General features: G+C 42.7%; 1 protein-coding gene across 1 annotated transcript in view; it reads right to left on the reverse strand.

The window, feature by feature from the left end:
• The window catches only part of CDKL1 (cyclin dependent kinase like 1), a 72,753-nt gene that overhangs the window by 4,713 nt on the left and 40,663 nt on the right, over window positions 1–27,377 (reverse strand). Inside the window, exons 3-8 of the mRNA XM_009006017.5 lie at window positions 13,448–13,520; window positions 10,623–10,713; window positions 9,538–9,738; window positions 7,508–7,590; window positions 3,142–3,198; window positions 855–1,025 (exon numbers count right to left, since the gene is read on the reverse strand). Of these exons, the coding sequence (XP_009004265.1) occupies window positions 855–1,025; window positions 3,142–3,198; window positions 7,508–7,590; window positions 9,538–9,738; window positions 10,623–10,713; window positions 13,448–13,520 (676 nt within the window). The remainder of the gene's footprint in view (window positions 1–854; window positions 1,026–3,141; window positions 3,199–7,507; window positions 7,591–9,537; window positions 9,739–10,622; window positions 10,714–13,447; window positions 13,521–27,377) is intronic.

Here is a 27,377-nt window from a genome sequence, read left to right on the forward strand (position 1 = left end):
TAATTCTGGGGTGGGGGTAGAGGAGTCTATTTCTGGCCTGTTTTGCTACCTGGATCATATATGATGGACAATAAAATTAAAACGTTAATTTTGTAACTGTGATCTACATTAGGGCCCTGGAGTTCATGCTGTACTTGTTCCTCATGGACTCTTTCCCCTTTTCCCTCCTCCCAGCCTCACACACACCACCCTGGTACCATTCAGCATGCCACGCAGTGGAAGCTGCAAGGGGAAAGACTAAGGCAACATAAATTACAGCTTAAGGAGAACCTAGGCAGATGCAGAGGTTACCCAGGAGCAGTTGTGTTTCCAGCTACAGTTCATTCTAAATTACTACAGCTTTGGGCTTATCACAAGATGCTTAATATAAGGCCATTTTATACCAGTCAGACTTCTTCACAGGCTCCCATTGTGCAGTTTGGATGCTGTTCTCTGGTTAAATGTATTCTGCTGATAGCACCAAAGCACTCATCGCTGTATTTGCCCTAGCCAACTCTGACAAAGGATCAGGGAGGAAAACAGCTCCTTTTTTGGACAAACTTGGAGTGTTAGTTAATAGTGAAGGTGAACATGATGACACAGAACTGCCTGGGGAAAATCTGATTTCATTTTCCAAAGTACAAGACGTCTGCTCAGCTGGACTCATACTCATAGACCTTGTTGAGACCTGTGCTCTTGCAGACCAGAAACAGCAGGAAAAGGGCAACTTTAGGATTCAGGGAGAGGGGGCTTCAGGAGACAGATATCTGGGACCCTGGATGAGGATGCTGGAGCTGAAAGCCACAACTGCCATTCTCAAGTCAAGATTCCAACTCTCTGTACCAGGTGGCAGGTAGATCATTTGAAACTATCACCTTGGATGTTTCTGTAAAGCACTGGAGCTTTTGGCTCTTTCTTAGGGTCTTCCTTGTTGGTTTGTCATGTTCTTTTGCCAAATCATCTATTTCTCTGATGTTTTCAAAATACGGGTGGTGCAACAGCTCTTCACATGTCAGTCTCTCACTAGGGTCCATGCGGAGACAGCCCTGAAAGAACAGAAAATTCCTTCTTCTTCTTTAAAATTGTATTAACTTACTAATGTCATTTTTTTTTCTTCTTTGAAAGATGAAACTCTTTAGTTGGAATAAGAAGGGGGAAAGGCAGGAAAACACACCAGTCATGTCTTTAATTCCGTCCAGTCATTCCTAAATGGTCATTCACATATTAAATAAACAGTTCTAGAAGTAGTAACAGAAAATCATTTTCTCCACTTTATTCTGTTCTTGAGGCAATTGGTACTCTATCTTGGGAGAGTAAGATGTAATTTTAGAGTTTACCTCAGTGGCCAAATGGGGTAATCCCTTTAGCCAGTTTGGTCCCTTGCATGTACTTTGTAAAAACTAGTGTTTTTATTTTAAAAATGATATTTACACATGATAAATATAATTCATACAGCATACAGCAAAGTCTCCACCACTCTAGGTGTTCCATTCACCCTTCTAAAATCAGCTACTTTTTTTTTTTCGGTGTATCCCTCCAGAAATAGTTTATGCATTGTTAGTATATATGAGCATGTATATAAGGAAAGACATAATGTACATGCCTTTACGTCATCTTAACTATTTTCATTGCCGCTAAGTAGGCCATGGAGCGCATTCTTGGATAGATTAAATTTTATAACTACAGACTCCAAGGAACTGACTCAATTTTTGTTGGTTATGTCAGAGGTGTTTAAACCAGAGCAACTCCATCTTGAATAGGGGCTGGGTAAAATAAGGCTGACACCTATTGGGCTGCACTCCCAGGAGTTTAGGCGTTTTTACTCAGGATGAGATAGCAGGTCAGCACAAAATACAGGTCACAATGACCCTGATGATAAAACGGGATGCAGTAAAGAAGCCGGCCAAACCAAGATGGCGATGAAAGTGACCTCTGATTGTCCTCACTGCTCATACACTAATTATAATGTGTTAGCATGCTAAAAGACACTTTGACCAGCACTATGACAGTTTACAAATGCCATTGCAATGCTCAGAAGTTACCCTATGTAGTCTAAAAAGGGGAGAAAGCCTCAGTTCCAGAAAATTTCTGCCCCTCTCCTGGAAAATTCATGAATAATCCACCCTTTGTTTAGCATATAATCAAGAAATAACTGTAAGTATAGTCAGTGGAGCAGCCCACAGCACTGCTCTGCCTATAGAGTAGACATTGATTTATTCCTTTACTTTGTTAATAAACTTGCTTTCACTTTACCCTGTGGACATGCCCTGAATTATTTCTTGCACGAGGTCCAAGAACCCTCTCTTGGGGTCTGGATTGGGACCCTTTCAGGTAACAGCTATATTATCATTTATATTAAATCATTTAATACATCAGTAAATCTATTAAATAATTTTTGAACCATGTGGGACATTGACTGTAAATTGTACACATTTTAGTTGATACCACACCTCATTTTACATAAGAGCTATATTTCTAAAAATGTATATATAAATCAAGTTTTTAAATGTACTTCAAATGTACCAGGGAGTTAGCTATTTAAAAGGATCCTACAGCTAAGCATTTCTGAAGAAAAGGATCCCTTTGTAAAACAATCACCACCCCCCTGAAATTTCTATTTTGTGTAAATTTAGACTTCAAATATAATGTTAGGTTTATTTAAAGTGAAAAATACTTGCAGATATTTTCACTTAATAGAATATGATCCATTTTAAAAATTGAAAATACAGTTTTCCAAGGATAATTCTTTTTTTTTTTTTTTTTGAGACCGAGTCTTGCTCTGTTGCCCAGGCTGGAGGGCAATGGCAAAATCTCGGCTCACTGCAACCTCTGCCTCATGGGTTCAAGCGATTCTCTTGCCTCAGCCTCCCGAGTAGCCAGGATGACAGGCAGGCGCCACCATGCCCGACTAATTTTTTGTATTTTTAGTAGAGTCAGGGTTTCACCATGTTGGCCAGGCTGGTTTTGAACTTCTGACCTCAAGTAATCTGCCTGCCTCAGCCTCCCAAAGTGCTAGGATTACAGGAGTGAGCCACTGTGCCTAGCCAGAAGAAGAATTCTAAAAGGAACACTTGGTGGCATGGATTGACATAAGTAATTCAGATTCCCCCAAGGATGACAACTGATGTGTGCTTCCTGGTCTGTTGGAAGCCACAATTTTACCTTTAAGAGCCCCAGGGCGGGATAAGAGATGTTTGGGAATTTTAATTCAAGTGGTTCCTGTTGAAAAGAAAAAGGGTTTTTAATTTACAGCATGTATTCAAATTAAGGTTACATCAAATTAAATCTTTTAATACAAACATTTTCCTGGCATCTTCCTCACCTCCTCCACCCTCTGCCCACCCCACCTCCTGCCTAAAACAATCTCCCTTTGCCTGTTTCACACTTTCTCTTCCCCACCTCCAAACTGCTTTTCCAAATTGACTTTCTAATCACTCCCTTCACTTCTCAGACTGATACCAATACAGATCGCAAATTATAAATAAAAATACTAATAAAAAAAAACTTTGAACAGTTTTTTTTTTTTGCCTCAATTTATGTAACTTGCCTTTCCTGAGAATAATTTTTGGCATTTATTTTGGCATTATAAAAAGGTGGCCAGCTGGGGACAGTGGCTCATGCCTGTAATCTCGGCAGTCAGGGCAGCCAAGACTGTCTCATGGCTTGAGCCCAGGAATTTGAGACCAGCCTGGGCAATATGACAAAACCCTATCTCTATTAAAAAAAATACCAAAAAACTAGCTGGGGGTGGTGGTGTGCTCCTGTAGTCCCAGCTACTTGGGAGGCTGAGGTGGGAGGATAGCAGGGGTTTGGGAGATTGACGCTGCAGTAAACCATAAATGCGCTACTGCACTCCAGCATCAAGACCCTGCCTCAAAAAAAAAAAAAAAAAAAAAAAAAAAGGCAGCCCTAATTACATAAAGGGAGCTGCAAAATAGATAATATTCCCTTCCCAGGTGAACAGATGCTTCTTGATTTTCTGGAATAAACACCATTGTCTGCTCCCACTACAGCCTGCTGCTTCCTTTATCAGCCTGCTGTTTAAAGAGTCTCCTGATGGGCATTTGTCAATCTCCTTTTGGCCATTTAAGGCTATTTTGCTGTAGTCACATGCTGAAGACAATCAGGATTAACACTATATAGGGGAGGAATGGCCAATGTCAGGCAGACAAACCAGTTAAAGAGACATACAACTGACAAAGGCTAATTGAGCAGAGAGGCTGAGAAAGTAAGAGCCAGCCGAGCTGAGCAAAATAAATGACTGCAGTGCATTGTGTGTATTAAGGTGGCAGTGTGTGAGCGCCTGGCTAGAGTGACAGGCCCAGGCTCATCTCATCAAACACAGACCTGGTGCTCTGGCCAACTTTCATAGTACAGTAGTTTTGTGGACAGGGAACCAGCTCCCAATAACCAATTCTGGATTGTGTACATACTAATCATTGATAAGAGTTGGAGAGAAGAGCCTCTGTTTGGAGTTCCCTACGTTCAACAGGAGAAAAAAAAATCCTAAAGCAGATTTGTATTAGCCCTTGACAGTAGCCCCCATTGCACTCCCATATTCCCACCCATGCTCCATAGCTTAAATATTTCTTTTGTTATTTCTGTTGGTTGAATCTGAGCATCACTGGAGATTGACATGCCATTGTTGTATCATTGAGCTCTGCTGTCTCAGCAACAATGCCTAGATGATGCTGACTGGTTGGCTGTGATATGCTAAGGCCCATCCTGCCTGCTGATCAGTTTCCCAGCCCTTGAAGCAAGCAGGCCTCCCTCTATCAGGGTTACTGACAGGCAGAGGGACTGAGGCACAGATGTTCAACCAGTGCAGCCCCCACACTCCTTCTTCCTGTGTTTCTGTCAACAGGAAATCTGCAGGACAGCCTCTGGGAAACCATGGGAAGCTTTTTACATTTATGAAACCTGGGTTATTTCTGAGGCTTTACCAACAGACAAGCGAACAGGAAATCACTAGGGATATTTAGTACAGAGCTGGAAATGCCCAGGTCACAAGGAAGCCAGATGGGTCACCTCCCATATGCCAGGTGTCATTCCTGCCCCTCTGTCCCAGCAAGACCCACTTCTAATGCTAGTGCTGCAAAAGGAGGAGGCAATGGAGAAGCAGAAGCCTTCACTGTGGGACAAACCAAGAGGTCAGGGAAGAAACAAAACACAAGTGGTAGAGACAGAACTTCCATCTGGAAACTGAAGGGTTTAGTGAGCAGCTGGAGGGTTAGTTTCATTTTGAAAATACCTTCCTCAGGCAGTAGAAACTCAGGATTTTACAAACTGGCTCTGAAATGTTTCTGATTACAATACAGCCTCATTAGAAGACATTCAAAAATATTTTTAAAATCATAAAGAAAAAAGTTATCCCCAAAAATCCCACCAAAAAGAGATAACCACTGTTAATATTTTGATATATATCCTTGCAGCCATTTATTTCACAGATGTAAAAATCTTTTTGATTTCCTACATGTTGCCATAATATTTTGTATTTATATATGTAAATATATGTATATATGCATTATGTACATATTACATATTGTTAAAACTCTGTTGAATTACATACTGGTTTTTTGTTTGTTTTGTTTTTGTCTTTGTTTTGAGACTGAATCTGGCTCTGTTGCCAAGGCTGGAGTGACATGATCTCGGCTCACTACAACCTCCACCTCCCAAGGTCAAGCCATCCTCCCACCTCAGCGTCCTGAATAGCTGGGACTACAGGTGTGTGCCACCATGCCTGGCTAATTTTTGTTTTTAGTAGAGTCAGGGTTTTACCATGTTGTCCAGGCTGGTCTGGTACTCCTGGGCTCAAGCAATCCACCTGTCTCTGCCTCCCAAAATTCTGGGATTACAGGCATGTAATCCCACCATGCCCAGCCGACACTGTTTTCACATATTTTTTTTTTCATTTAAAAATATGCCGTGGCCTTTTTTTTCCAAGTGAATACCTATAAATCTAATTATTTTTACTACATGATATTTCTTATTTTATTTTACAGGGTCTTGCTCTGTCATCCAGGTTGGAGTGCAGTGGCATGATCATAGTTTACTGTAACCTCAAACTCCTGGACTCAAGTGAGTCTCCTGCCTCAGCCTCCCAAGTAGCTGGAACAATAAGCATGTGCCACCAACCCCAGTTAGTTTTAAAAAATATTTCGTAGAGACAGAGTCTTGCTATGTTGCCCAGGCTAGTCTTGACCTCCTGTATTCAAGCAGTCTTTCTACCTCAGCTGTCTCCTGAGTTGCTAGAATTATAGGTGTGATTCTAGCCGGCTCTACTATGTGGTATTTCTTTTTGTTTTTTGAGACATGGTCTTACACCTGTCGCCCGGGCTAGAGTGCAGCGATCTCAGGTCACTGCAGCCTCAAATTCCTGAGCTCAGGTGCTCCTCTCACCTCAGCCTCCCTAGTAGCTGGGACTACAGGTCCATGCCACCATGCCAAGCCAACTTTTTGCATTTTTAGTAGAGACAGAGTTTTGCCATGTTGCCCACGCTGGTCTCTAGCCCTTGATCCACTTGCCTTAGTCTTCCAAAGTGCTGGGATTATACATATGAGCCACCATACCTGGCATGATGAGGTATTTCTATTGTAAGGATGTACTATACTTACTAAATCTCCTACTGATGGAATACTAAAGGAAATAATTTCTATTAAATAATGCTACATCTTTATGCTCTTAGATAATGGTTTCATTGGAATAAATTGTTGGAAGTGGATTAAAGGTATAAACATTTCAAATTTTTCCGTTTTTTAAAAATAGGTTTCCTCCATTTGGGTTGGCCATAGAGGCAGGCACCAGAGTAAGGCTGGTCAAGTAGTTCTTTTTTTTTTTTTTGAGACGAGCCTCACTGTCACCAGGCTAGAGTGCAGTGGTGCAATCTTAGCTCACTGCAACCTCCACCTCCTAGGCTCAAGCAATTCTCCTGCCTCAGCCTCCTGAGCAGCTGGGATTACAGGCATGTGCCATCATGCCTGGCTAATGTTTGCATTTTTAGTAGAGACAGGGTTTCACCATGTTGGCCAGACTGGTCTCGAACTCCCGACCTCAGGTAATCCACCCATTTTAGCCTCCCAAAGTGCTGGGATTACAGACGTGAGCCACCGCACCCAGCCCAAGTCAATTCATTATGATTTTTCCCACGGTCTGGAGAGAGTGGGCACAGTAAGTAGGTAATTTGGACAGTGCCGAGGAAAAAGTAGTTAACTTTAGCTGGATAGGTCTAGGTCTAAAGGTTGATTGGCTCTGAGCTACCTAGGTTCAACTGCTTAAACATGATAAAGGACAGGTGTGGCTCCAGCAGGCAGCTCTGCATTCCGGTGCAGCAGGCTTGCTAGACTCTGTTATCAACAGTCTGTAAATTAGCATTAAGGCTAAGGTATTGCTAGCCATTTGCTCCAATTTTCTTTTTCCCTCTTAGACTGACCTCCAACGCAGGGTAAGCCATGGGGCTCAGGGAGGTGAATAACCACCAAAGCCTAGCTAGCCTGGCCTACAGAGCCCTCTCCAAAATGGGTCACTCACCATATCTTCAGGGTCTGGAATTTTCACTCCACTGAAGTACTGATTTGTGCTAAACACTTTCTGGTGCCTAGGAATGAGATCTCCTTTGGAAAAGAAGAAAGAAAGTGAAATTGGTTAGCAAACACTCGTCTGTGGTTTTCTTCCATCAAAGCTTTGTTTGTGCCCATATCTATGGATGCTGCAGTGTTCTCAGGCAGTCAGAAGGAGAGGCATTCAGGCAACCCTCAGCAGCCTGTATTGATCCCTACAGTGGCCAGCACACTGTGTTAGGCACAGAGGAGGCAAGCAATGGAAACTGAGTGCTTCAAGCTTCTTGCTCTCAGCTTCTTGTTCTTAGAGCCTACAGTGTACTGAAGGATCCCAAACCAAACAACTCAGAAGCACACAATAACAGCAAAAGCGCAACAACAACAAATCAAAATCATGTAAACTGAATCCTGATAGGTCAAGATAAAATTGTATTGCCCTAGCACTTCTAACAGTGTCTTACTAACATACAGCAAGTACTCAATAAATATTTGAAGAAGGAAGAGAGGGGAGGGGAGGGAAGGGGAGAAGAAGGAAGAGAGGGGAGGGGAGGGGAGGGGAGGGAAGGGGAGGAGAAGGGAGGGGAGGGGAGGGGATCATGGATTTTCTAGCTAGAAGGAATACATTTCCACATGGGGACCAACTTTTCTTATTTCACCAATTAGTGCTCACTTGGAAATCCCATTTCATCTATGTTTAGAAGCACTTACAATGTGAAGCAATGAAACAAAAAGAGTATTTCTATATTCCAGGGAACTCTCGGAAGCTCCTCCTGCCCATATTTCCATCAAATCAGCTAAAAATCGCCTATATGTAAAATTCTATATTACACTTGAAGAGGGATTTTGTTCAGAGAATATAAGGAGATACTCAAAAGTGTTCTTCTGGGTCACAACCAGGCCCATTTCCCAGAGCACTGTGGGAGTTCCTACTCCAGGGTATCAAATTATCTAATTTTACTGATGCGTCCTGAAAATTTACCTCTCACTCAAATGCAAAAACTGCTGCCTCACCTCATTTTGGTGAAGGCAAAATATACCCTCAAATGCTTTGCCCAGATCTCAGTGAGCTGCATCATGAGCACAATTCCTTTTTCCTCCAGTGCCAGAGGGGTGACATGGGAAGCTGTCCTAAAATCACTACAGGAAACACAGCCAAGAAAGGCTAAGTGCCCCTGGAAGGCCTACAAAGCGCCTTCCATGTCACTGAACAAAGTCAAGCTAGCAGCAAATATTTACTGCCTACAATGTGCAGACACTGGTAGAGGGTAAGTAGAAACATTAAGACATGATCTCACCATCAGGAAGTTTACAGTGTCTTTGGGAAGATAAGATTATAAGACAAGGCATGGCGATGGCAGTTGCTGTAAGAGTTTACAGGAGGAAAAGTTTACTTTAAACTGAGATACTCAGGGAAGTAGCCTCTAAACTCCCTGATTTTGGAAGAGGGCAATTGCCACCGATGGGTTTGTCACCTTCCGGCCCTTCTCCTCCCCTGCCCTGAGGGTAGAGAGAAAGGAAAGGGTACTGTGGTGGGAAATCAAGATGAGCAGAGAGACATCAAAACCAGGCTTCCTCCTGACACTTAGAAGGTTGGGAATCACCATCCATAGTCTGAATAATCCAAACTAGTCAGGCAGGCTGGGGTTAAGGATATCCAGCTGAATTACCCTAACATCATAAATGAGGTAAACCACGAAAGCATTCTGTAAACTCCTAAACCCTTAAATAAATGTGAGTTTTTATTGTTGTTATGATCATTATTAATGTTTTAATTTGATCCAAACTGCTCAAGAATCCTACCTCTTTTTGGACAATGAGTACTCAATAATGAAAACAAACATGGCCACCTTTAATGGAGTCATTTAAATGAGGCTTCAAGTTTTCCTCTTTCCTAACTAATGCCCTAAAGAGCATTAGGTGAGACTGGGAACTTGGCTCTGCCCTGCCCTAACTCAGGGAAATATCCAGTTTTCCAAAATGTGGGACAAAAGTACCACTTACCCAAGGTTTTCCTAATCAGATAGAGCTGATCCACATCTGATTTTCCTGGCCACAGAGGCACTCCTGACAGCAGCTCAGCAAAGACACAGCCAATTGCCCAAACATCCACTGGGGGACCATACTGTGTGTCCCCGACCAGCAGCTCAGGGGAGCGGTACCACCGGGTAGCCACGTAGTCTGTATAATAGTCACTCGGTCCAGCTGGCCAGTGATGGGACATAGAAAACAAGGAGGAAGGCTGGAATCAAAACTGGAAGTGGAGATCTCAGAAGTCAAGCCCGAGCCCAGTCTTGTGGCCTTTCTGTATCGCTGGTTCTCAATTCTAGTTGCACATTCAAATAACTTGAATATGTTTTTTAAATTACAGATGCTCCAGCCACACTCCAATCCAATTAAAACAGAATCCCTGGGAACGGTCTGGGGGGTATTGGGCATAGTTTTTAAAGCTCCCTCGGTACAGTGGCTCACGCTTATAAACCCTGCACTTTTGGAGGCTTAGGTGGGTGGATTGTTTGGGCCCAGGAATTCAAGACCAGCCTGGGCAACATGGTGAAACCCTTGTCTCTACAAAAGCATACAAAACTGAGCCAGGTGTGGTAGCTCACCCCTGTAGTCCCAGCTACTCAGGAGGTGGGAGGATCACCTGAGCTGGGGAGGGCGGGGCTGTGGTGGGCTGTGATTGTGCCACTGTACTCCAACCTGGGCAGCAGAGTAAGACTCTGGTCTCAAAAAAAAAAAAAAAAAAAGTTTCCCAGTTGCTTCTAATCTGCATCCAAGGTTGAAAGACACTCTTCTAAAGTAGCACTTCTGAAAAGTGTTATTTTAGCAAGAAATGGTAGAAACCAGGATGGTAAGATATTTTTTTAATAACCACTTTACTGTGGTATAATTTATGCATAGCATACATATACAAACCACTGTATGTATCTACACATTTTCAGTAAATACACAATTATAATTGATAGCATGCTTATGCCCTAAATATACAAATAGTAGCTTATATACTTCTAGAGCATTTAGATCCTTTACTGGATCAAGAACTTTTCTGTCTTTTATACTTAACAAAAGAAAATCTCAATACTCACTCAAAAGCCGAGCAAATCCAAAGTCGCAAAGCTTAATCACAGAATGTTTTGTGATGAGGATATTTTCCGGCTTCACGTCTCTATGTATGCACTAGTGTAACAAAACAAAAATAGTATTAAAGCTGATCTATATATGGGATAAATGAAACACATGACTATTTGGCAAATATTGGAGAAATCATTTAAATCTTTCCCTGGCCTGCTGGACAACAGCAAAAAAGCAGCCTAAAATAAATCTAGTACCATGCCTGTCAGAGGCTGAATCACTCCGAATTCCTAAAAGGCCCAAAAGAACCAAGAAGAGTGAAAGGAAAATGAAAGTAGGGTAGCCAGTGTTAGCAAAGAAAAATATAAGACACCCAGTTAAATTTGAATTTCAGACAGCAAATATTTTTTTTAGTATAATACGTCCCATGAAGCACTTGGGGATGTACTTATATTAAAAAGTTATGCTTGTTTATCTGAAATTCAAATTTAACTGGGAGTCCTGTATTTAATCTGACAATTCTAGGTGAAAGGGAGAATGTTGAAAGGCTCCGGGTGAGGCTGGCATCATCACTGCAGGAGCTGCAAATTGGTGCATAAGCAGAATTCACAAGTCAGTCATTTAACTGCTAACAGAACACAGTTGGCCTTGTAAACAGGACAAGCCCTGGGCCTGCTGAGATAAGCTGGGAAGAGAAGGGCGTCAACCACAGCTTGCCAAGAGATCTCCCTTCCAGCTCTGACATTCACCCCGACAAGATAAACAAGAGTAGGCAGCAGCCCTCACCCTATGGGGAGAGTCGCTAGATGTCAGCTCTGTCCCACACACAAGTAGAGAGCTGCAGCCACCCCTTAGGATGTGGCCCCGCTCTATCATTTAGATTCAAATCGCCCATGGTTTCCAGCACACAGCCAACATTCTTTAACAGGGCGATAGAAGAACGTCTGAGAAACTTCACATGATTTTCTCATTAAATGACCATTTTTTTGGCAAAGAATAAATCAACAACCTAATTAACAATTATATATATTTTTTAAAGTTATGTCAAAATACTGCTCAGGGTCCCTCATAATATTCCTCTTTCCCAAGTGTTTTCCTCTCAGGAGGAGAATGGTAAATCATCCTGCAGCCTGAAACCCTGGGGTTATTCTTAAGAATCCGGAGAGGACATGGGTTCTTCTTGGATATGACCAGTTCTCACTCCAGAGGATCTTCAGGGTGAGGGATCAGTGTCAGTGTTTCCCCATGGGTATTTATTATTCTGGAAAATTTGGGGGTGAAATAAAACAGTTTTGGGATTTTATTACAATCTATCTGCTTCTTTGCAATTAACATCCCTGAGATCTCTATTCTTTTACCACTGGCTTCACATATTGCTATAAATGGGTATACCATGAATATCATGATGACATATGGTCAGAAGTACTTGCAAGCAAGTATGTGCTCTGATTCTGTTCCGGGAATTCTTTACAAGTTTCTGCACCCACCCCCATCAGCACATGGAGCCAAACAGAGTGTCTGAGACTCTCCAGGGAACTGTGGTATGCATTCTGTTTGTTTTTATCGTCCCAGATCTGCCCTACCAGGATCTCAGTGCAGTCTTTCTTGTTCTCCCATCCTAAAGCCTGCTCTCAAGAGAGTGCTGAGTCACAGTAATTAACAATATGGGTGTCTGCTCTCCCCTGTGTATGACAACGATTATGGCCTTTAGCTAGTTGGAGGCTCCGCAGGGAGAAATGCTGTCTACTCTCATACTTCCTCCTTCCGGGAATGCAGCATCAGGAAAAATCATTTGGAACAACATAAAGAAGGAGATTTAGCCCTACCACCTAAATTGAACCTGGCAGTTGGGTAGGATAAAATATTGCAGTGAAATTGCACTCATGGCCAAAATGAAGCTCTAACCTTGAAATCTGCTTTCTATGCGCAGGCAGTGGGCAGTGTTGCACTGGATGGAGCATCAGGCTACCCGGCATCTGTGAAGCCATGTCACCTGGGCAATAGTCTGCTCTGCCTCTGCCAGCCAGCTGTGGCCAGGAATGTCACAGGCTTTCACTGAATCCAGACTCAACACTCATATCTCACCAAGGAGACACTAGCACTTTGCACCAGGCTTGGGGCTCCACTTCCCGCAATTGACATACTGCTGCTAAGCAGCCATGAGTCACCTGGGGTTTCCCCTAATTTCAGACTTTTGGGAGTATAACACCATATAGACTCCAAGTGAATGGGGTTCTGCCTTAAATCTGAGTGGTTTCTAATCAGTATAAATGTATGACTAATTTTTAGGGGTTTTTTTTTGTGGGTTTATTTTTTTCAGGTTTTTTTTTTGTGGGTTTGTGTTTTGAGACAGGGTCTCATTCTATCATCCAGCTGGAATGCAGTGCCATGATCTTGACTCACTGCAGCCTCGACCTCCCCAGCCCAAGCAATCTTCCTGCCTCAGCCTCCTGAGTAGCTGGGACCATAGGCACATACCACCGCACTCAGTTAACTTTTTAAATTTTTTGTAGAGACAGGATTTTGCCATGTTGTCCAAGCTGGTCTTGAACTCCTGGGTCCAAGCGATCTGCCTGCCTTGGCCGCCCAAAGGACTGGGATTACATCCCAGCCACCATGCCTGGCACTAGTTTCTTAAAATCATAAAAATGCATGTTTTATATAACCTAAGCAAGAAGGAATACCTAGGTTGGCATTTTTAGCCTCTACTTACCCAACCAGGCTTATGAAGATTTGGGTAAAAATTTTTACCCACAAAAGTGTGATATAAACTTTGTACAAGGCTCCACCTCAGCTTAAGGGGAGCCTTCTCACTTTTCAAAAGAGATCATGGACTTACATTGTGTTTATGGCAAAAATTTACGGCTTTCAGGGTCTGCCAAGTTATGCTCTTCACGAGATGTTCTGGTACCCTAATAAAAATAAAGAAGCACAAACACATTCTTTAGTGTAGCCATGGAATTCAGCTCAGGAAAAGAAAAAGTAAACCAAGATAGGCTTTAGTTGTGAAAAAACCCTAGGTGACACAGTCATCTTACTCATCAAACAGTCATTCCATGAAATCAAAATGTTAAAATGTGTGACCAGCACACCGTTGAATTCTAGGGACGACAGGTTAACAAAGATGCAAACATCTACTTTTTAAATTATTATTATTATACTTTAAGTTCTGGGATACATATGTAGAAGGTGTAGGTTTGTTACATAGGCATACATGTGCCATGGGGTTTGCTGCACCCATCAACCCATCATCTACATTAGGTGTTTCTCCTGATGCTATCCCTCCCATAGCCCCCCAACCCTCTGAAAGGCCCCGGTGTGTGATGCTCCCCTCCCTGTGTCCATGTGTTCTCATTGTTCACCTCCCACTTATAAGTAAGAACATGCGGTGTCTGGTTTTCTGTTCCTGTGTTAGTTTGCTAAAAATGATGGTTTCCAGTTTCATCCATATCCCTGCAAAGGTCATGAATTCATCCTTTTTTATAGCTGCATAGTATTCCATGGTGTATGTGTGCCATATTTTCTTTATCCAGTCTATCATTGATGGGCGTTTAGGTTGGTTCCAAGTCTTTGCTATTGTGAACAGTACTGCAATAAACATACATGTGCATGTGCCTTTATAGCAGAATGACTTATAATCTTTGGGTATATACCCAGTAACAAGATTGCTGGGTCAAATGGTATTTTTGGTTCTAGATCCTTGAGGAATCGCCACACTGTCTTCCACAATGATTGAACTAATTTACACTCCCACCAACAGTGTAAAAGTGTTCCTATTTCTCCACATCCTCTTCAGCATCTGTTTCCCAACTTTCTACTGATCACCATTCTAACTGCAGGAGACGGTATCTCATTGTGGTTTTGATTTGCATTTCTCTAATGACCAGTGATGATGAGCTTTTTTTCATATGCAAACATCTACTTCTATAGGTAAGGGAATGAAAAGCTCCAGAGATTTCAACAAGTATTTACACCCACTGGGAAACTGCCTGGTAACTTGAGCTCCATTTCTAAAGGAATTTTTTGTTGATGGAAAGTTAGTTACTATTCAGCACAAAAGATGCTGTTAATTTTTTCAAGTTGCCCCAAACCGATGGCTTTGAAGCAGGACTCATCTTCCATGTGTGGGGCACATGGTATCTCCGAGCAGCAATGCTGTTGTTTGTTTGTTTAGATAATGAAGACTTTACTGATTATAGTGAAGAGCTTTACATTGCAAACCATGTAACAAATGTTAGTAATAATGTAAAAACCCGAGGCATCCTGGTTCTTTTCCCATGCTGCCATGGCAGCCAGATGTACCCTACTTACATCTTTCTACCCTCTCCTCCATCACACCAGCTAAACCCCAAGCCACTGCTCCCAGTGCTTCCTCCCGGACTCAAATCTTATGTTACCAGGGCAACCAGTAGTCCCAGCAGGTACTTTGTGTGAGAGGCACCTCGCCTGGGAGCATTTAAAACAACAACAACAACAACAAACCAAGGCAGGGAGTGAAAGAAATGAACCACAGAGAGCGTGCATTTATTTTTGAGACCCCAACCCACTGGCTGGACTTATTGTTTTGATAAATCAAACATTCAACAGTGTTGCTCTGGTCAGCCAAAACTAATAAGTAAATAACAGAGGAAACTCTCGAGTAGGTTGTATTAAGGGGACCACAAGAAGTCACTTTTAACCTCTGAGAGAGGCTACAAGGCCACTGTTGTCACAGGCCAGACGTTCAGGAAATCCTTTCAAGCAGATCAGAGGGCATTTGAACAGAGAGTGGGATCACAGGAAGGAAAGGAAGAGGCCACTTCTGGGAAGGATGGTTAGACATTGCTGGACCGGGGCTTTGTCCCTGGGCTTGAATTTGCTTCTCTCCAAATGGTATGATTTCAGCTCATTGCAAGCTCTGCCTCTCAGGTTCAAGTGATTCTCTTTTCCTTGTGTGAGTGGAATATAGGCACAGACACTAGAAAAAAGTCACTGTCAAGAAAAAAGGCTTAGAAAAATGCAATTAAGGTGATATATTAGGGGAAATGCTTTTCCCCAGCCTCGACTTTTTATTTTTTTAGAGACAGGGTCTTGCTCTGCTGCCCAGGCTGGAGGCAGTGGTGCTATCATAGCTCATTGAAACTTGTGAGATATAGCTAGCCTAGAGTTAGAACCTGTACACTGCCATCTTATAAAGGACAAAACTGTTTCCATTCTCCTCATAAGGACTGCTAACCTTGGTTTCTGCAAACTGCTACATTACTTTGCAAAAAGGTAAAGCTGCATAGTTTCTCTGTAACTACCAGAATTGCTGGCCTTTGATCATCAGTAATGGCCAACAGTAAGCACCCCCGAATAGTTCCAACCTGGCGCCAAGTAACTCCCACCCAGACGATATGTAAGCAAGTGGTTATCTTAAGTTCTGCAAATCTCTCTCCTAGCCCTCGGAGTGTCCGGAACCCATCACCCTCCTCTTCTACCCAGGAGGTGATTTACAGCCCACCGAGATATCTCGGTGGGATGAAGGTTTTCTTTCATCTCTGCTCCTTCCCCCCACTCCCAAAAGTAGTTTAGTGGGTATAAAAGGGTCTTGTCTCTCTTCTTTTGGGGCCACGGGTTGGAGAGACGTGAGTCCTCCGTGGTCGCCAGCAATAAACCCTGTAATTTTGCATACTTTTGTTCTGGTGTTGACTTTCTGTGCTCAGTTTGATATAACACTTGGACTCCTGAACTTAAGGGATCCTCCTGCCTCAGCCTTCCCCGTAACCTCTACATTTCGTCCAGAAAAGTGGAATATATTTTTGACTATTCAATAAATTGAGTATTTTTTTTTGAGGCAGAGTCTTGCTCTGTCACCCAGGCTGGAATGCAATGGTATGATTTCAGCTCATTGCAAGCTCTGCCTCCCAGGTTCAAGTGGTTCTCCTGCCTCAGCCTCCTGAGTAGCTGGGATTACAGGCATTTGCCATCATGCCTAGCTAATTTTTGTATTTTTAGTAGAGATGGAGTTTTACCATGTTGGCCAGGCTGGTCTCGAACCCCTGACCTCAAGTGATCTACCCACCTTGGCCTCCCAAAGTGCTGGGATTACAAGCATGAGCCACCGTGCCTGGCCTGTAAATTAAGTATTAATATGGATTACCCATAGTGATAGCAGGCAACTTTAGTTCCTACAAACATTTCCCCAAATAAATTATATAAAAGGAGCATATAAAAGTAGGCCGGGCACAGTGGCTCATGCCTATAATCCCAACACTTTGGGAGGCCAAGACAGGTGGATCACAAGGTCAGGAGATCGAGACCATCCTGGCTAACACAGTGAAACCCCGTGTCTACTAAAAATACAAAAAAAATTAGCTGGGCATAGTGGCAGGCACCAGTAGTCCCAGCTACTCAGAAGGCTGAGGCAGAAGAATCTCTTGAACCCAGGAGGCGAAGGTTGCAGTGAGCCAAAATCGTACCACTGCACTCCAGCCTGGGCGACAGAGTGAGACTCTGTCTCAAAAAAAAAAAAAAGGTAAATTATAGTCACATATCATTATTGCTTCTTTAATCCCCAGCACATTTAATCTCCAGAGTTACAAAGTTCTCAAATGTAAAACTTCTGTACAAACTACCTAGTATCATCTTGAATTGGCTACTCACTTCATTTCTTTACTCAGTTTCTTTTCTGGAATGCAGAGGCCTCTGACTCTGAGATTCCTTTTAGCTGAAACGCTCAGATAATAAGAGTGGCCAGGTTTTCTCTGTTGGAGAAGAGAGTTACAACTATAAAAAGGGGAAAAAAATAGATAGGATACATTCTGTGGTGTTGGACTGAGAGAGAGAGAGAGAGAGAGGGCGAAAGAGAGCGGGCCTGAGAGTGCTGTGCTAGAAGCGGTAGACCACGTTATATAGGGAGGCCCAGAAAGCTGCTCTGGTTAAGGGAACATCTAAAATGGTGGTTGAGGTGGTGAGAAGTGGCCAGATTTGGGCTATATATTTAAAATAGCACATCTAGGATTTTCTTAGAGATTCGATGTGAGAGAAAGAGAAGAATCAAGGAATGACATCACGTTTTTAGCTAGAATAACTGGCACATGATGGGGCCTTTACCCCAGAGAACACTGGAGGAGAAACTGGCTTGGGGGAGGGAACACTTACTGGACACCGCAGGGAAGACTCTGAGTTAGCGATTTTAATCCAGAAGGATGGTCAGGCTGGAAATGTAAGTCTGAGAAGCACAGCATACGGGTGGTATTGGGGCCTAGGACTGAGCAAAGCCAGTTAAGGACTGAATCCAGCTAAAGAAGAGGAGCTCAGAAGGAAGCTGTGAAACCCTTCACCACAGAGAGGGCAAAAAGAGGAAGGGGGCCCCGAAGGGGTGCATGAGTTGACAGCATCAAGTGAGTAAGTCAACACTCAGGAGAATATGGTGTCAGAACCAACTGAAGAAAGTGCTTCAAAGGACTTCTGCATTAAGATGGTGGATTGAACAAGCCCAGCGAATTTCATTCCCTCCTGAAACCTGACTAGAACTATGCTGAAGACTTCTAAAGGCAAACCCTCACAAGGTCAGAGAGGACAGGAGAAGAGACAACAGCAACGTAGTGTGGAATCCAGAAAGAACTGAAGGAAACATAATTAACTTGACAGTCCTAGAAAGCAAAACTCTAAGCCAGGAGAGGGAAGGGGGAGAACCAACCAATTTACCCAGAAAGAATCCTCAAAAGGCTCAGGAAGTAGCAGCCAAGATCTCTACGGAACCAGGAACTAAGAAGTATGGGAAAGTCTGTTTAGGAAATAATTAAATCCCTAGATCTCCTCCTCTATTATTTGCGCATAAGAAACACTCTTTCCGCCACCTGGCAGAAGGCTGGAGCTTTGTTTCTGGAGAGGATCAAGCAGAGGATATTTGACATACATGAGACTGTGACTACTGTTCTGAAAACAGGTAATTAAAGGACTGTACACACACAAAATACCCAGTGCTGGGATTCCCCAAACCTCTTCCTTCACTAGACTCTGAGAAACCCGGCAGGCCAACTTCACTCTCCAGGAAAACTATTCAAAGACTTTTTTGGGAACTCAGGGGGAAAGATCTGAAGATTCTGACACTGGGGTTCTCCCAGCAAATGGCCCAGCTAGAAAACCATAGTGAAGCTCAGAGCTTCCAATAGTTTCTTATTCTTAACTATGAGCACACAACAGAGATTATATAACATCCAAGAAAAGCCTCTAATCAGAAGGTGGAAGACCAGAACAAACAGAAAAAAAGCAACTTAAAAGTAACAGAAATTATGGAGGGTGAAGAGAAAATTTTCACGTGGACTCAGGGAGCGGAGCATCACACACTGGGGGCAGTTGGGGGTTGGTAGGGGAGGAACAGCGGGGGTTGGAGAGGGTGGGGAGGGATAACCTGGGGAGAAATGCTGGATATAGTATACACCTAAAGTATATATATATATTTTTTAATACCATCAATATCCTCAGAGAGAAAAGAAACGCTGTTTTTGTATCTATGAAATAAGAAAAGGATACTATAAGAAAACTAGAGGACCAGTCCAAGAGTCCACACGCAAATAATAGAGGATCAAGAAAAAGAAAATACATAAAACAATGAACAGGAAGTCAACAGCAAAACAATTCAGACTTTTTTTCTGAGGCAGGAAAGGCCCACCAAGTGCCAGGATAATGGATGAAAATCAAGGCCCACTCATGAATTTCATAATCAAAAACAGCACAAAGTGAAGCTTCCTACAAGCTTCTGCAAAAAGAAACAGGACTTCATAAGGAAGCAGAAAATAGAGTGGCATCAGACTTCTCAGCACCAGAACGTAGAAGATGCTAAAATAATGACTTCAAAATTTTGAAGGAAGATTGTTTTCAACCAAAAACCAACAAACAGCCTATACCCAAACAAAATACCAATCCAGTGTGAGGATGAAATAAGACTTTTTATCTTTTTATTTTTTATGATTATTATTTGGTTTATTTTACCAATAAAGCAGGCAGATTAGGAATAAAGACTTTTTAAGCATGCAAGGGCAAGGTTTCAACCTCTGATTTCTTCCTGTTCCTCTCACCTGCTCTTCTTCAGGAAGCCCCTCATAGGTGCAGTCCACCAAAAAAGAGCAGTCCATTATAAAAGAAGATTATGTAGGATGGAGAGCCAGTGCAGGAGGGAAGCAGCAGGAGTCTCTGGGAGGACAGCAGAGGGAGATGACAGGATAACTGCACTCCAGGTGTCAAAAGCAACCCATCTGGACAGGACAGTGTGACACAAGAGCCAAGCACAGAGAGGGGTGTCATCGCAATGCCCCCTGCCTCATGCCGCCTTAAATCAATACGAATATATTCAACAAACTTAACAGCTTTGGAAGAGTCTGGGTGACTGGCCGGGCCCTTCAGGCTAAGGCAGATGTTCTGATGTTCTTTGTTCTTCTCTTGTTTTTCTTGTTGTTGTTTGTTTTTGAGATGTCTCCCTCTGCTGCCCAGGCTGGAGTGCAGTGGCATTATCTCAGCTGCAACTTTTGCCTCCCAGATTTAAGCAATTCTCCTGCCTCAGCCCCCCGAGTATCTGGGATTACAGGCATGCACCACCACGCCCAGCTAATTTTGTATTTTTAGTAGAGATGAGGGTTTCTCTGTGTTGGTCAGGCTGTTCTCAAACTCCTGACCTCAGGTGATCCACCCACCTCGGCCTCCCAAAATGCTGGGATTACAGGCATGAGCCACCACACCTGGCTGATACTTTTTATTTTTTATTTTTTTGAGATGGAGTTTCGCTCATTACCCAGGCTGGAGTGCAATGGCGCGATCTCAGCTCGCTGCAACCTCTGCCCCCTGGGTTCAGGCAATTCTCCTGTCTCAGCCTCCTGAGTAGCTGGGACTACAGGCACGCACCACCGTGCCCAGCTAATTTTTTGTATTTTTAGTAGAGACAGGGTTTCACAATGTTGACCAGGATGGTCTCAATCTCTTGACCTCGTGATCCACCCGCCTCGGCCTCCCAAAGTGCTGGGATTACAGGCGTGAGCCACCGTGCCCGACCTTACTTTTTAATTTTTGTAGAGATAGTCTTGTAGTGTTGCCCAGGCTGGTCTCGAACTCCTGATTCAAGTAATTCTCCTGCCTTGGCTTCCCAGAACACTGCGATTATAGGCATGAGCCACTATGCCTGACCTAGGGAGGATGTTTTTAAAATTGCATGTGCTAGCAAGGCTAGGGAACTCATTCTACCTTAAGACATTTGTTTCCACATTGGTGCTAAATAGCGGCTGTGGCTGAGCTCTACGGCAGAATGGGGAAGGGCTAGAACAGGCAGGAAGAGAAGTGGCTCAATTCCTTCTCATTCTTTATTGCTTGTAAATAGCCCTTCTACCTCCAAGGCAAGTTCTCTTTTTAGAGGAATCATACATATGCTCAACTTTAGCCTATGAGAGAAGAAGGGGCTTGAGCTTTTCTCTTGGGCCTGGTTCTTCTCTACCATGGGATTAGGTGATTGAACTTTAGACAAGCAATATATATCTGAGCTTTTCTTCCTAGTAAATAGTGCTCCAAGGGAGCTGGACTGTCTCCAGTCCCTGCTGGGGGCCTTTTGGACTCCCAGCCAGCTAAGCCTGGTTTGGTGGGCTTTAAACTCCAGCAGAGATGTCAGCTCCCCAGACCTAGAAATGAGGATCTGGGCAAGGTATAAGAAAATCAAGCAAGGATCAGTTCTTTTCTTTCTGTCCCACACCGAGATGGGAGGGGCTCAAGCAGGCATGTCCATAGGTAGTCAGGTGGTCTTCCTTGAAGTCTTCAGTTCAGCTGCCTTGTTGAGAGCTCCAGTTGTCCCTCCAGAGCCCACTGGGCTATTGCCCAGCTCCCCAGAGGCACTCCTTCTGGGGAGGCGGAAATGGAATCCGTCTTGTGCTAGTGGGAAGATGTGGAGAACGGGCACGCTGCTGAGATCTCCACTGGTGTTACCTCATGGCATTCTTCCTGCCTGCTTTGGGAATTTTATTTCACCCCCCCAGGAACATAAAGGATTCCCAACTGCTTGATTTCAAGGAAGCGTGTTGGCACGGGGTGGGGGGTGTCATTTGAAATCCCTGGAGTCTAGATTTCTATGTATTATATCATCTTTTTAACCAGTTAGAGATGGATGTACTTGATCAAAATAAGTAAGTAAACCCAGAAAGAGGAAGATAAGAAATCCAGGAAGTAATGAATCTGACAAGAGAAATGCGGCAGGAATTCCCAGGATGATGGCAAAGGGAAATCCAAGGGACACAGCTGGACAGCAGGTTTTGAGTACAACAGGCCAGGCAGAAGGAGAAGGAGACTTAAAGGTAAGACATCACCAAGAAAAAAATGGAACTGACGGATTACCTGATGTAACTATCCTGTGGAAAAGTACATTGAGAGGCTGTTAAAATGAGTGGGGGCTGGGCTCCGTGAGTGGCTCATGCCTGCATTCCCAGCACTTTGGGAGGTTGAGGTGGGCGGACTGCTTGAGCCCAGGAGTTTGAGACCAGCCTGGGCAACATGGTGAAACTCCTTCTCTATAAAAAATACAAAAAATTAGCCAAGCATGGTGGCAAGCACCTGTAGTACCAGCTACTTAGGAGGCTGAGATGGGAGGCAGAGGTTCCAGTGAGCTATGATCGAGCCACTGCACTCTCAAAAAAAAAAAAAAAAAAGGTGTAGGGTAGGGGAGGAATTGGCAATAGGATTAAAGAATGTTAAGCAAATTTTAAAACAAGGCAAGGTTTTTTTTTTTTTTGGCAAGGTTTAATTTGAGGAAAAAGTACAAAAGGAAGCCCTAGTATGATACAGTGCTCAGCTATAATATTTACATAGGCATAATAATGGGAACAGTAAACATTGTATTAATGCAATTTTAATGTAACTATTTTGGAGGATTAGAACAGGAAGCACAGGGGATAGTGATTTCAGGGAGCTAAATTTTCATCGGTAATAGAAAGCCTTTGATGTCTAAAAATTGATATTTCAAGAATAGCAATATATTAATCACTCTTTTACATTACATTATACTGCTGGATTTGGTTTGTTAATAATTTTGCTAAGGATTTTTTACCTAAATTCTTGAGGAATATTCATCTGTCATTTTCTTTTTGAGAAACGTCTGCCTGGCATTGGCATCAGCATATAGTAGCCTCATAAAATGATTTGGAAAATGTTCCTTCTCATATTTTCTGAAGGAGTTTCGATAGGGTTACTATTATTTCTTTCTTATATGTTTGATAGAATTCATACATCAACTATTCTAATAATAGAACCTAAGGTAACAAGACTATAAGGAAAAAAAATATATAAAACCATATCTTTGGTGGGAAGGTAAATTGGTTTAGTCTGGCAAAATTTACAACTCAAGAGTACCACTTTGAGAACCTCTAAAGGAAAATTACCAAGGAAGAAAAATCTATTTGTAGGAAAATTTTACATCAGAATCATTTATCAGACCAAACACTGAAAATGACCTCAGTATTCAACCAGAGAGGAATGGTAACTTTTTTTTTTTTTTTTTGAGACGGAGTTTCGCTCTTGTTACCCACGCTGGAGTGCAATGGCGCGATCTCGGCTCACCGCAACCTCTGCCTCCTGGGTTCAGGCAATTCTCCTGCCTCAGCCTCCTGAGTAGCTGGGATTACGGGCACACGCCACCATGCCCAGCTAATTTTTTGTATTTTTAGTAGAGACGGGGTTTCACCATGTTGACCAGGATGGTCTCGATCTCTTGACCTCGTGATCCACCCGCCTCGGCCTCCTAAAGTGCTGGGATTACAGGCGTGAGCCACAGTGCCCGGCAGGAATGGTAACTTAATGTAATATCTTACAGTCATTGATAATAGATCTAAAGATTATAATGCAACATATATAGAAAAATACAGAGTAAAGAATATTAAGCAAAGAACAGAATTGAGGGGAAAAAACAGCCATCTCATCACAGGACAGAGAATTTGGTACTTCATTTGGAAAAGTTTGGCTGCCTAAAGGTTTTCAGGCTTGCAGATACAGACACTCAATTTTGTCAGCATACCAAGACTGTATCCATTTCAAAGGGGCAAGTGAACATTAAACAAATTAACTAGCCCGACATATAATACTAGAGCACCAACATATTCACCCAAGCCCAAATTCTGAGTACTAGCACATTCTTTCTTTGTAGACAATTTCATAAATAAAGTCAAGTTAGGGCCAGGTGTGGTGGCTCACGCCTGTAATCCCAACACTTTGGGAGGCTAAGGCGGGTAGATCACGAGGTCAAGAGATCGAGACCATCCTGGTCAACATGGTGAAACCCCGTCTCTACTAAAAATACAAAAAATTAGCTGGGCACGGTGGTGCGTGCCTGTAATCCCAGCTACTCAGGAGGCTGAGGCAGGAGAATTGCCTGAGCCCAGGAGACAGAGGTTGCGGTGAGCAGAGATCGTGCCATTGCACTCCAGCCTGGGTAACAAGAGCGAAACTCCGTCTCAAAAAAAAAAAAAAAAAAAAAGTCAAGTTATAATCAAAATGATGAGCAAAGAATTTGGGTGAGGGAAAGTAGGCAATTTGACTGGTTATTGCTGTTAAGCCATGATCGCTTAACTGCTTCCATTTCCACATTAGGAAGAATTTATTATTAGATAAAACATAAAGTCAATCAAATCTAACAAGCCCAGGAGCCATTCTATCTCTTTAAGGTTGCTTTGCATAACTCTGCTCTGATGCATTATGTGTTAGTTTCACAAAATAACTTTGAGAAAGCAGTCTCTCTCTCCAAGTTTTTAGGGGAGACTGTATTGTGATCCTAATGTCCTAATAACAAAATTGGACAGAGAGAAATGTAAAGCGACTACTGTATAAAAGTGAAGAGATCAAACTGATTTTTAAAAATTCTTCAGAAGTGTGAAATTCTTCAGAGATGATGAAGAAGTGTATCTATTTCCAGCATTCTCAATTACGGAAGTCATCCTTTCTACTGCCGCTTGTCTAATACTTGTGACACAGATCATCAAGCAATTGGTATTCATCAAGACAAGGCTATCACAAAGATGGGAAGGGCTGGGGGTCTGGCCAAGCTCTTGTAAAAAGAATATATTACTAGGAATTTATCCCAAAGAAATATTTACAAAAATGGTTGTTCACTGTAGCATGGTTAGTAATAGAAAAAAATGGGCTGGGTGTGGTGGCTCACGCCTATAATCCCAGCATTTTGGGAGGCCGAGGTGGGTGGATCACTGGGTCAAGAGATCGAGACCATCCTGGTCAACATGGTGACCCCATCTCTACTAAAAATACAAAAATTAGCTGGGCATGGTGGCGCAGCCTGTAGTCCCAGCTACTCGGGAGGCTGAGGTAGGAGAATTGCTTGAACCCAGGAGGCAGAGGTTGCAGTGAGCCAAGATCGCGCCATTGCACTCCAGCCTGGGTAATAAGAGTGAAACTCCATTTCAAAAAAATAAAAAAGAAAAAAACTGGAAACAATCTAAATATTATCAATAGGGGATTGAACTAGGAAATCATTGTATATTAATACAATGGAATTCTATATGACCATTTCCAAATATAAAGGTAGATATGTATAGATAGGGAGAAAGCGCCAGAGTAGTTTTTTTTTTTTTGAGATGGAGTCTCACTCTGTCTCCAGGCTGCAGTGCAGTGGCAGAATCTCAGCTCACTGCAATCTCCACCTCCCTTGTTCAAGCGATTCTCCTGCCTCAGCCTCCCAAGTAGCTGGGACTACAGGTGCACACCACCACACCCAGCTAATTTATGTATTTTTTTTTTAGTAGAGATGGGGTTTCACTATGTTGGCCAGGATGATTTCAATCTTGTGACCTTATGATCCTCCCACCTCGGCCTCCCAAAGTGCTGGGATTACAGGCATGAGTCACCGTGCCCGGCCGATTATCCTTCTTTAAAATCATTTTGTAACTATCAATTTATTGATCTGCTAATTCAGTCATTCTCCAAGTACTGGGTATGTACCCAGTGCCAAATATACAGCTAGAAGACACTGAGAATACACAGGTGAGGTGAGGAAGGCCCAGCTCTTTCCCTTGGGATTTTGTGGTTTACTGGGCAAATAGGATATGCAAATAAACAGTCCCAGAAGATATTACAGAGGGCAGTGTGCTGGCAGCATCATAAAGGAGTCAAATGTGAGCTGTAAGACAGACAGCAGGAGTGTTCCAGGCAGAGTAGAGAAAGTAGGGAGAGTAGAGAAAGTAGCATGTCCTGAACCCTAGACTGCAAACTATTTGGTAGGACGGGACTTGTATTATGGGCAAACTGATGGGGAGTGGAGGGGCTACAGTGAGTAAGATCATGCTGGGGGGATTTCCCCATACCAGTAAGCTTTGGGGAGCTATTAAAGGATTCTATGTAGGGAGTGGCATGCTCACCTTTGTATTTTAGAAATCTGTACTTAGAAATATAAGAAGTGATCACAGGACATTCTGAGGGTAAGTATACTAACCTAAGGGGATCCCACCTGGCACCAAGCATGCTGGTAACCCAACCTGGCAACACCAGCATCAGTAGCTTATTCTTTGCTGATATTGTCTAATAAATCAAATAGAAACTGAAAGATAACTGAAGTCTTCTGACTCCTCAGGTACTTGATCATCAATCAGTTCATAGCATGATAGAGCTAGAGGTCCCCTTAAACTTCAGCCAGTCCTAAACTCTCATTTTTACAGGTGAAGACGCCTGTAAGCAATTTGCCCAGGGTTACACAGATAATGCTAACTCACCTTTGCTGTGAATGTGCTTACAAAATTTTATTTTATAGTATGATGTCTCTAAATTAAAAAGTTTTCATAATCAAACACCGCATGTTCTCACGCATAGGTGGGTGTTGAACAATGAGAACACATGGACACAGGGAGGGGAGCATCACACATTGGGGTCTGTCGGGGGGAAATAGGGGAGGGACAGTGCAGGGGTGAGGAGTTGAGGAGAGATAGCATGGGGAGAAATGCCAGATATAGGTGATGGGGAGGAAGGCAGCAAATCACACTGCCATGTATGTACCTATGCAACAATCTTGCTTGTTCTTCACATCTACCCCAAAACCTAAACTGCAGTTAAAAAAATTTTCTAGAAAAAAGAATTAAATACCATTTACCAATACCAATAGCAATTATAATTCCAAATAATAAAACATTAAAATCATTCTGATTGCAATCAGAAACTAGATTCCCCTGAGGAAAGCAACTTTACTAGTCCAGGGTGTATCCACTGACATTCTTCTCATTGCTAATAAATGTAAGAGAATTAAATAAAGGAATAAATATTAGCAGAAAAAAAGTTTTCATATGATGACAGACTGGATAAAGAAAATGTGGTGCATACACACCATGGAATACTATGCAGCCATAAAAGGAATGAGATCATGTCCTTTGCAGGACATGGATAGATTGAAGCCGTTATCCTCAGCAATCTAATGCAGGAACAGAAAACCAAACACCACAAGTTCTCACTTATAAGTAAGAGCTGAATAATGAGAACACATGACACAAGAAGGGGAACATCACACACTGGGGCCTGCTGGGGGCTGGTGGGAGGGAGAACATCGGGATAAATAGCTAATACATGTGGGGCTTAATACCTAGATGATGGGTTGATAAGTGCAGCAAACCACCATGGCACACATTTACTTATGTAACAAACCTGCATGTCCTGCATATGTATCCCAGAATGTAAAATTAAATTAAATCAAATTAAATTTTAAAAAATTTTCATATGAATTTCAAAATCTTTGGTTGATGCAGTTTAACATTTACTCCTTAATGATGACAAGCAAAAATGTGAAA

The sequence above is a fragment of the Callithrix jacchus genome, chromosome 8 (genome assembly GCF_049354715.1).
Source record: "Callithrix jacchus isolate 240 chromosome 8, calJac240_pri, whole genome shotgun sequence".
Lineage (NCBI taxonomy): Eukaryota > Metazoa > Chordata > Mammalia > Primates > Cebidae > Callithrix > Callithrix jacchus.